We start from the raw sequence: 11,369 nt of genomic DNA, 5'->3' as shown, positions 1-11,369 counted from the left end.
TGTTACATTTGAAATGTATCTCTTGTTATATTCCTTGGAGAACTCTTAGGGTGGGGATTGGAGATCTCATAAGAGGGTCCATCATGTTCTAAATGCTTGATTCCACTGATCTGGTGCAAGAGAAAACTGATTTAAAGCTGTTTTCCTTTTGGCCACAATTATGTGTGACTTCTCAAATCAGCTCAAACCTGTCGATTGTGTTTCTATTGCGTTTCTAAGAGACACTAGAGCCAGTTGATATTCTATCTCTGGTCATTGGTTTTTTTGATAGCAGAATCAGTCCATCAAGGCCTTTCAAATGTGTCCATTGTAGAAACTGAACAAACACTTGTGGACACCCTTTACTTGCACCTATTTAATTCTAATCGAAGTGAAAATAAAATAGTTCCTCTATGGTTTTAGGGGGAGTTGGGTTCTAATTACTTAGAAAATGGTGATTAATGCTTTGTTTTGCATTCATTAAAAATATAGCGGTCAACTCTTTGTTTGGCTTAATTTTTAATGCTTGTTTTGCAGTCGTCTGTGTTCCCTTGCTTTCTTATCTGTGGTTTATCATTCTAGCGAGTTCATTAGTTATCTAATACAACTTCCCTATGGTACTGAAAAACAGGGTTAGAAGTGATATCAACTACAGGAGAAATTAAATAACGATTGCTTAGACTAGGAAAATTTTCTTTGGAGGATTGTTTTAATGCGTATTCGTTTTACAAATCTATGCAACTATGCTTCACTTCCCTTCATCAATATAATCAACTGATAACTCCTCTCATCTCAAGCCCTTCTTCATATATGTATTTTTGATCTCCATAATCTTCTTTTCATGACACATGAAACCCAACCCAGCACATCATTTTTGCACTCATGGGAATTGAAAACCTCCTCCAGTGTTTTGTGTTGTGCCTCCCTTGGGTGGGCTAATGGCAATCCATAGCAAGGAAAGCGTTATTGCGATGAGACCCGACCAAACAAACACAATAGTTGGTGTCTTCCCTCTCCTTCCCATCAAACCCTTGGCAAAAGGATACAAATGAGCCAACACCCAGAAGCTAAAAAATGCTCCTCCAACAAACTTACTCCACTCGGGGGTACTGCTATAAATCGTCCTTGAAAATGCAACAGCAATACCGACTATATTCAACATGGCAATAACAATAGGAGGAATCATCAATGAGGTCCACTTGACAAGGTACAAATCTGCATAACCATCATCAATGTCCTCTCCCCCTGACTTTGAAGTCAACGTGAAAGAGATTTCTATGCCTGCAATGACTTTGAGAAGGCCTTGAACCACAGCAGCCAAGTGAGAACTGGTTCCAGAAATAAGCCAAAACTGTTCATTCCTCCACCACTCTTCCAATCCCACACCAGACCATTTTACCTCAAGAATTGCCAGCGTGACGAGGCATATTGTTATAATGAGCAGGTAGACTAAGAAGGTGACATTTAGAGTTTGGACAATGAATTGTCCAGAGAAAAGTGAGAGTGCAGTAAGGAAGCAATAGACAATAAGGAACACAGAGGTGAAAGGGTAAATGCCAACGTTTAGGTAAGCCATACGCTGGAGAAACTTGAGGCGCTGAGAGCCAAGCAAGGCATTGTTTCTAGAGAAGAAAATCTCAACAGAGCCAGTGGCCCAGCGAAGCACTTGGTGAAGTCTATCAGTGAGGTTAATTGGTGCTGAACCACGGAATGCATCACGCTTGGTGATGCAGTAGATGGAGCGCCACCCACGGTTGTGCATTCGATACCCTGTCACCACGTCTTCAGTCACTGAACCGTAAATCCAACCTACCCGGTCACCCCATTCCGTCTTGTCCTCATACCTGCATAATTGAACAATTAAATTAACCATATGCATTACTATAGCTATGAACAAAAAACCTCTCTATCCCAGTATGAACATTCCATTTTATACTCCCAACTACAATATACATGCATTGACAATTGACATACCAACAAGATATAACTGAGACAGCCTCGGCAACTATAGCAGCATCAAGTGGCTCACGTGGGACTCTAAGAGCACCAGGAGGTCGGCCATACTTGATACCTGAATGATCGGCAAGGGGGCGACCTTGGTACTCAGCTATTGGAATGGATTCCGCAAGTCTTGTAGAATTTCCAAAACGCTTGGGAAGTAGATTCAACTCCAACTCAGGATCAAACTCTGTCGACTTCAAAGCTTGAGTCTCTGTCTCTGAGTCGGTCTTATTGCCAATCTTGTCAACTTGTGGAGGGTCAAAACCATACAGTGCAAACCGTCTAAACATGCAGCCTGTTCCCACATAAACTGGGCCCTGTAGTGTAGTACATAAAAACATCCATCTTAAGTTGCCTGGGAAAGTAATTGATGCCTAGAGTTTTAAGATTTTATTTCTTAGGCCCGACAGTGTATCGAATTTTACATCATTTATAATTTTAAATGACGTGATATTAGATATACTTTTAAATAATATGAACAAAATAGATCTATTTCAAATGGATATGATGTTTTTATACCTGGACACCATCGAGGGCTCGCATGTTGCCATCAAAGAAGACTGTATTATGATTGGCATACCGGTCAGAAGGATCAATGCCTTCAAATCTTTGTGGGAATTGAATGTAGCAAATGTCCTCACCGCCTTGGTCCATCATGAAGCACATTCCTTCGCGAATAGCTTTGCAGTTGTAGATGTAGTGGTCACAGTCAAGGTTGAGAATAAATGGGCCATTGGACAAAATGGCTGATGTTCTTACCAAGGCGTTCATGGCACCGGCTTTCTTGTTATGATCATAGCCTGGCCGCTTCTCACGTGATACATATACAAACATGGGAGCCGTATGTCCACATCTGTAAAGTCTATTATATTATCGTCTACCCCTCCCATTAATGGCTCATTTCTTGGGGGCTTCAGCATCACCTGTGGATTATATAATATTCTTTGGTCACATTGCATAGGCTTGTTGGTGCACAATTAAGATTTAGTTAGGCATCAATTAGCAATTTTACTATTATAAAAGACTTACAAATTGACATGACAATATATATGATTCGTATCATTTAAATTATATAACAGATAAACGTTTGAATATACATTTTTGTGATTAAGTTTATGTATTAAAATTTGTAATATCCTGGCAAAAGCCTTGTAGCTCAATTAGTCGAATTTTCATGTTTACGACGTAAACGTTTAGAGCTCAAATTCCACCACCCCAAGTATCAAATAAAAAAAAAAAAAAAATTGTAGTATTCCTCATGTATATACCTGAAGAATTCCTGCATGGTCACCTTTGGAGTGTTCACTGGCAGGGACAGCCCATGTGCCAGGCCAATGGGTAGCATCTGCCATCCAAGTGGCTTTCTGGACCTTCAATGGCTCCGAAAGGTCAGGCCCGCTCTCCCTCATGAGCTTCAACATCTTCATTTCCTCCCTAGCATTGAATGCATCTGATCTCCTCCTAATCGAGTCTGGGAGCCCATTAATTCTTACTTTGAACTCATCATATTCCCTCTTGATCTTCCTCCTATCCTTTACAAAATCAGGCCTACACTTGTTCCTGGTTGGATCAACTTTCAAGCTGAAGTAGCTTTCAGGATTTCTTGGCTCGATATCATGTTTTCTACAGAATGGAACCCATAAATCAGCAAAACCTGCAGCCTCAGCCATAGCCTCAAAGGTGAGAAGGGCACCTCCATCATCAGAAATGTAACATGCAAGCTTCTCTACAGGGTAATCAACAGCTAGAATTGAAAGGATAGTGTTGGCAGTGACTAGAGGTGGTTCTTTTTCAGGATCAGCAGTGGAGACAAATAGGTCTACACCAGGAAGGTCTGAGCAGCCAGTGGGATTTGATGGTGATGGTGTGTCAAACTTGTCATGAAGGACCTGAAGATCGGTTGAACGGTTGATGGGGCAGAGCTTGGGAATTTGGTCGAGGATCCAAGAGAAGGCAAACCATATCTCACACACCACTGACATGAGCCACAACCACACTGCATCCTGATTTGGATGTTTTATCCTCCATTGCAAGAAGAAACATAGCACCACCAGCCGAACCAAAATCAATAGCCTGGGTCATATATATTATTCATCTTTAAGTTAAGTACCGTACAACTGAGTGATAATGAATTGATGATAAATAATGTAAAGAAAAAATTTAAGTACATAAGGTACAACACTTAAGGTCCATTTGGATTGAGTGGGTGGGAGGGGGAGTAGAGTAGAATAGAGCATAGTAAATTTAGACAAAAATTAGTCTATTTTTAACCAACTCTACTCTACTCTATTTCACTCCCCCTCTTTCACTCTCAATCTAAATGGCCCCTTAAGCAATTACTGTATCTAAGATATATAACCTGTAAGGGCTAATGATGCCCGCTGAGATTGGCCATTTCCTACTTAAGGGCTTCCAAGGCCTATCCATTGATTCCATCATATCTCCCTCAAATCTTTCATCCTCTTCATGCCCGTATGTGTCATCTTGGGGCCAAAAAGCATTACCAACCCCATAAGTACCCTTTGTCTCAAACAACCACGGGTTGTTATCAAATTCTCCCATTTGGTTCCTCTTCATCATAGACATGTTATTAGCATCCCTTTTTAAGCTGTCTGGGGCTGACAATTGCAATTCTCTACTTGAAAAATCTGGTGCATCATCCTCATAATCCCTCACCTTGCAAGGCTCCTTGGAATCTGGACATAGACCATTTTCTCTTTGGGCATCTATGTAGCAATCTCTGCAAATGGTGAACCTAGACAGCACATTTTAATTTTTTTATAGTTATTTTCAGCTTTCACCTGAAGTCCTTTTGATATATTTGAAATGAGTACATAGTTTGATTGATTAGTCACGGAATATTAACAAAGAATTCAAAAAAAAAAAAAAAACAGAAAAATGATCAGATGTATCACATACCTACAATCACAGGGATTACATTAGCTCCTCTCTCATCCTTCATAACCGTGCCATCACAAGTAGGCATAGAACATGCAGTGACCTTGTCTCCTGCCATTTGTGGGTGACTGACCTCTGAGTCCATTGGCTGGTTGTCAGGCGTGGGAGGAAGGTGCACTGAGTAGTTCATGTAGTCCCCTAATATTTCTCCAGACATATCAACGTCTTCTCTTGACAAACTGACATACCTCCCACTCGAAGTTCGTCTTGCAAATTTAACAGTTTGCCCGCCTGAGTTTCGGTTTCCACGGGAAGTATTGGAACCCCCACCAGTACGCATAGCCGTCTTTGATGGCTGTTGGCTGGATAGTGATGCCATTAGCTAGTAGTAATATTTAAATCTGCCTACCAATCACCTCTCCCAAATCCTGTAAAAGTGGGTTAGCAGTGCTGCTTACCCTGCCTGATTTTATAGTTCAACAACATTTGCAATAAGACGTACCACTACTGATGGAATCCAAATTCTGAAAGAGATTTCAAAGCTTCAAAAGGTGAAAGCACCATACGCTATATCATCAGTTTATGAAAAAGACTAGATGGACCATACTACGTACAAGGCAGAGACAAGTTTGGATTTTTAAGAAATGAAAGTAGTACTGCATTCATATGTCTGAAGAATGGTAATGGAGGCAATGTCTCTAAAATTGTTGCAATAGAATGACACTTTTGAGGATGGCTGTAATTATTCGTGAAGTTTCTTTCACAACAACAAAGAGATACAAATGGGAGGCACGTAGGAACTTTTATTGGAGAGAGAGAGATCCCGTATCTTACAAAGAAGGTTGGAAAATGATTGATTCCTGTATGGTGAGATACTTCCTTTGTAAATGACTATTTTTGGGGTTTCTTAATTACATGTTGTAAGGATTGTGTTTCTGGAGGGAGCAAGGTTGTTTGAATACTCTCCTCACGTTCTTATAGTATATTCGGCATTCATCACTAATAAACATTCAGTTCCTTAGTTGCATATCACTTGGATTCCTTTCCCTCCAATAATCATCCTCATCTCCATCATGCCAAGTCAAAGTGAAGGACAACAGATCAGGACCTACCATACTGTAGACCCCATTCATTTGATCGAATTATATAGTTGAATATTATTTCTTTGAACTATCCGATATGAATATGACTATTATTCTTATAAAATCATTTCAATATCAACAGAGTTTGGTTCAAGTATGTGTAATTAATATTAACCATTGCTGATTTATATGGAACTCTAATCATCTAGCTGAGTGCCAAGATGGTCTAATGGCCGCCCTATACCTTTATCTAACGTGGTAGTCATATTTGGTTAAATAATTGGAAAAGGGAAAATGTCTGAAATCTTAAAACTTGAAAGATAAATTAATAGATTGTTTTTTATTTTTATTTTTATTTTGGTAATGAAATGAAACATTACATTACATTACATTTTGTAATGTATGTTTTTTTGTAACAAGATGGTCTAATGGTTTTTTGTAATGAAATGAAAAAAAGAAACATTTTATTTGTATTGGTTGAATGGCCCACATAACATTTTTTTAAGGTAGACTAGGGAAACACATACAAAAACCTTGGTAGATTTTTGATTCCCCTTAACGTGGAAGCCTCTTAAGCAAATAAAACACATGCACATAGCTTAACATACAGAATGTAATCAGTATTATTAAACTGAATGATGAGTGCAACAGAAACTAATCTGCCTTTACTAACTGCATAAACCCTTGATCGACTTGATTGGTAGGTAGTATGATTCCCAATTTTTTCTTTTCCTTTTTATGAGAAGCGGATTCCCAAATAGATGAAATAGAGAAAAACCTAAATTTAAGTATAAATGGTTAGGAATTAAACCAACTTTTTAGATCTGTGATCGATGAAAGATGGAAAAAAAAAATCCCATGACATAAGATTTATATAGTTTGGCAGTTTGCTTATGTCCACGAAGTGACTATTTTTGTCAATTTTAGGGGAAAAAAATACAGAGGTGGCAATTACAATACATCAATTCATCAAACCCTAATATGAAGCAAAAGTGTATATGTATCTCAAACAATGGATCTAAAATCTAGCCAAGCCTCCGCTTCATGGACTAAAGTTTAGAAAATCTCTTATTTAAAACCGTAATACTTTCAAGTCGGATTGGGTCATAAATCGAATCAAACATAACCTAGCTCCACATAGCCTAGCATAAAAAATTATCAAATGAACATCTATATATATATATATATATATATTTAAAAGCTGAAGCGTAACATTTGTTACTACTACTCTACTGTTGCACCACATCAGCAGGCAAGTCATCCACTTATTTTCGACACTTTCTCTCATCTGACATTTACACTTCCTCCAACATTTCTCCCTCACTTTTACTTTTTTATCTTTCCACTACTCTATATCATAAGGTTACAATTCCTCCATCATTTCATCTTCCTTTTATTTTGAATCTTCTTTTCTTCATTTTATTTACTATAAAGTTGCTATATTTTTTCATTCAATCCATATTTTGCCCACATAAAAAAGGTAGACTCTCTCTCTCTCTCTCTCTCTCTCTCTCTCTCTCTCTCTCTCTCTCTCTCTCTCTCTCTGTTTATTTCTTTTCATAGATTTTTAATTCTTTATTGCATCTTTACTTTAGGTTGATGACTTTTTGTATTGAATTCTACTTTGGGTTTATGAGTTTTATTTTATTATGTAGCATGATTTGGATAATTTGGTGTTTGCAACTATACATTTTTGAGTTAATTTTTAAATATTTTGGAAGTGAGAATTTGAGGCTATATCAAAATACAATCTCATGTCTATGTGTTTGAACGTGCCTTTCAATTATTTAAGTAATATCAATCCTAAATTTGTGATAAGATTTGATTATCATGATAATCTTCTTAAGAGAATGGGAATTTTTTTTTTTTTAAAGTAAGAGAATGAGAAATTTGAATCATTAATTTGAAACTTAAAAAAGTTTATTTGTACCAAAAAAAAAAAAAACATAACACACTATACCAAAAGTTTGAAGAATATAGATCACTTCAATATATATATATATATCGATCAAACACACCTAAAAAAACTTTCAAAATAATAAAATGACATCTTTATAAAGTAGAAAGATGGAAAAAAAAAATAGAAATAATTAAATTTTTCAGGAGAACAAATTATCTTTAATAAATTTTAGAGAATAAATTATACATTATACAACATTACAAAATAATTATATTTTTCATGCATTGCGTGGGTCTACAATTAGTGTAAATTAAGAAGCATAGAACACGAAATTCTAAAGAAGACAGCCTCCCAGCTCACTTTCAATATTTTTCAAGTTTCAACACTTCAAAGTTCCAGTACCATGGTCCATGCATGTTTTCCCACTCTTGGGAAGTTGGGTTTTCTTTTCTTCCCAAGATGGTGGTTCAGAAAATTTTTTTCCTCTATTTTTGTTTTATTTTCTTATTTTGCGTGGCAACAAGTGAAATGGATGTGCTGGCAGCTGGTTAAAAATCAACCAAACTCTTTCAGTGCTTGCTCTACCCGGATCAAATAGCTGAAGAGAATAGAACAAATGATACTAGGCTTCCTATTGAAGAAAGCTAGTACTGAAATGGTTTACAGGTTGATATAACTAGCCTACTAGATAATAAACAATTTAATCAATTTGCTCTTTTTCAGTACTAGCTTTATTTTTGCATACTTTGGGTTTTCATCAGTCTCCTTTAACCTTTCTGGAAGAATATAAATGCTGACTGTGTGAAATTAGCCATCACGAATAAAACTCCAGAAAATGTGCATTTGGAAAATTTACCACAAATGTAAAATTTGATAAAACAAGAAAAGGAAAAAAAAAAAAGAAAAAAGAAGAAGGAAAATCTGTTAACAATTGAAAAAGAAGAAAATAAAACAATGTCATGATATTTTGTACATAAATTGGACTTACAGATACGGAGGATTTTCCATGTCCTGTGCTCCAAATTAATGAGGCTCACATCACATCCTCACAACTGAGGGTCATGTTCTATATATCACCATAAAAAAAATACATTCTATATATATCACAAGTTTTTCCCTCAGAAACATGTTTGTCCTGATAAAATATCACAGGATTTCATTCTACTCTCTTCCTGATTAATATTTAATGCCTGCAGACCATTGAAATCTTCATCTTCCCCATATATATGATCATCTCAACAGTCAAAACCAAGATACATATACCAACATTCTAACAACAAACATCTAAAAACACCCCCTTCCACTTCCAACTCATCTGACACAGAGCTCTCACTTCTGCAAAGTCTGAGAGAGGTGGTTGATAATAGCAACCCCCTTATAAGAAAAACAATACTAAAATGGTGGCCTAGCTGCATTGCCACTACCCCAATTACCAAAAGCATCACCAGGGAAGGCTGTATAATTTCCCATGCTCACCCCCAAATTATAAAAAGGAACACCACCACTGCTGCCACCGCTTCCTCCACCACCCAATTGGCCACCGCTCACTCCCGAAGTTTGTGAAGCTGTAGGCTGTACCTGCACTCCTGACTCTTCCTCCTCCAATGGGAACCTATCATACACTGCATTTGCAAATGATGCAACCATCAAAAGCACAGAACTTGAAGCTGTCAAAGGTGACACCACGCTCCCTCCCATGACTTGTCCTTGCCCACCTGCCAAAAAAATAGTCAAACCACCAGCTCCCGGAGGAGCTGGTGGTGGCAGAGCTGTCCCAGTCAGAGACAATATGTCAAACCTCCCATGTAATGTTACAACACTCCCAGCTGGTGATGCTGGCTGTCGCAAAGTTACATTGGTGACAGAACCACTGCCACTAAGGACACAAACTCCACGGCCGCGGCGCAAGGCGTAATTTGAGACTGACTCAACTATGTCTGAACCTGCAGAGACTTCAAGTACATGGGATTTCAATGCATTTGGGCTGTCCTGGGTGATGATTATCGGTGGCTTGGGCTTGTTTTTGGAACCAGCAGGACGGCCACGAGGCCTGCGACTAGAGGTTGCTCCTGAACTTGTAGTGGGGGCATCAGGGTCCGTACTAGGTATTTGCTCTTTCTCTGGAGAGTGTTTGGAATCTGTGAGTTGGGGCTGTGATTGTCTTTGTAGTTGAAGCTCTGGTCCCAGGAGCTGGTGGACATAGCGAGAACCTGCTGGTTCTAAGCCACTCATCTGCTCAATCTATTTCTCTCTCTCTCTCTCTCAAACACTCACTACCTACTTATCTATATTAGCTAGTAAGAAGATATGACTATGGAAACTGTTTCTAAATTGTTATGGAGCTAGCATTTCTTCTACTCTACCTGTTCAGATTCGCCATGTTCATGAAAATAAAGAGAAAAATCAAACTAGCTAGAGAACTAAGTGATTTAGCTCTGTGAGAACTCTAGACTAGAAAAGAATTAATGTCACTTTCCCATTCACAATATGAGCCGCTATCTCTCTACCTTTTCAAAGATTGAAGATTTTGACCCCAAGGCTTATAACTAGAATCAGAGGAGTTGTCCACTTACCTAGAAGAGATTTCCTATATAGGTTTCTGAACTGTTTGAGTCGGACCCAAGTGAAACAAAGAAGGGAAAATAAAAGGTTAAGATTCAGATCTCGGAAGCTAATTGATATGCACCAAGAAAATGCTAGCTGTTTAATTCTTAGAAATCCCTAGTAGTAGCAGGTACATTCTGCATTCATGAAGTTGCTTGCCCCTACCCAGCTTTAGATCTTTTCAGGAACGAAGCAACTAGGACAGGTAGAAACCTAGCTATAAAACCAAGATGGCGAAACCCATTTGGTTAACAAAGGAGAGATGTAATATTATAATATTCATGAAAAGCTTGTATGATTATATTATATGTATTAGAATGAAGTTTAAAACAATGTTCTTTACTTCTTTGTAGCACCCTACGTTTTTGAAAGCCTGAAACTTAACTTCAGATCGAATGAATTCAAAGCGAGGAGTTTGAGGAAATGAATTTGTGGAAAGCTGAGAGAGAAGCTGTTCTTTTTCTTTTTTAAGTTAGACAAACTCATTTTCTTTACATTAAATTAAGAAAAAGAAAGAAATAAAATAAAGGAACGTGCATGCATATGCTTTCGTGTCTGTGAAGGCAGGAGTCTAGGGAGAACCGAATCAATGACAGAATGCTAACTCGTGGAGGTAAAAGGCTATACATGAATTATGCTGCCCTAACATATTGCAGTATGTAATAATATGGTTATGGTTGTGTTAACAATTTTTGACTTTTTTTAGTACAGTTTTTTGTCTTTTTTTATAACTTTATGTCATTTTTTTCAGTGTGGAATCAACTTTATATGGAGAAAAAAAATATTAAAATAATTAAAATAACTAATTTTATGTCATTTTTATTTATTTATTTATTTATTTTATTAAATTAGACCCACTTTAGTATAACCTTAACAAACACTTACGTTGTAATTGTTAACATTTG

At 37.4% G+C, this 11,369-nt stretch overlaps 2 protein-coding genes across 2 annotated transcripts; both read right to left on the bottom strand.

Annotated features, from left to right (window-relative positions):
* Positions 1–659: 659 nt before the first annotated feature.
* On the bottom strand, positions 660–5,784 carry LOC112002891 (cellulose synthase-like protein D4). The gene is given in 8 exon segments (XM_024035050.2): positions 660–1,823; positions 1,954–2,297; positions 2,500–2,819; positions 2,822–2,903; positions 3,249–4,053; positions 4,340–4,735; positions 4,900–4,915; positions 4,918–5,784. Coding segments are annotated over 8 exon segments (3,267 nt in total). The 5' UTR covers positions 5,258–5,784; the 3' UTR covers positions 660–859.
* Positions 5,785–8,784: 3,000 nt separating this feature from the next.
* Positions 8,785–10,935, bottom strand: LOC112002900 (AT-hook motif nuclear-localized protein 25). The gene has a single exon (XM_024035059.2). The coding sequence runs from the start codon at positions 10,090–10,092 to the stop codon at positions 9,253–9,255; it is 840 nt and encodes a 279-aa protein (XP_023890827.1). The 5' UTR covers positions 10,093–10,935; the 3' UTR covers positions 8,785–9,252.
* Between the last annotated feature and the right edge of the window lie 434 nt (positions 10,936–11,369).

The sequence above is a fragment of the Quercus suber genome, unplaced genomic scaffold (assembly GCF_002906115.3).
Source record: "Quercus suber isolate HL8 unplaced genomic scaffold, Cork oak 2.0 scaffold_252, whole genome shotgun sequence".
In the NCBI taxonomy this organism is placed as follows: Eukaryota; Viridiplantae; Streptophyta; class Magnoliopsida; order Fagales; family Fagaceae; genus Quercus; species Quercus suber.
This window is presented reverse-complemented; position numbering and strand designations above follow the sequence as displayed.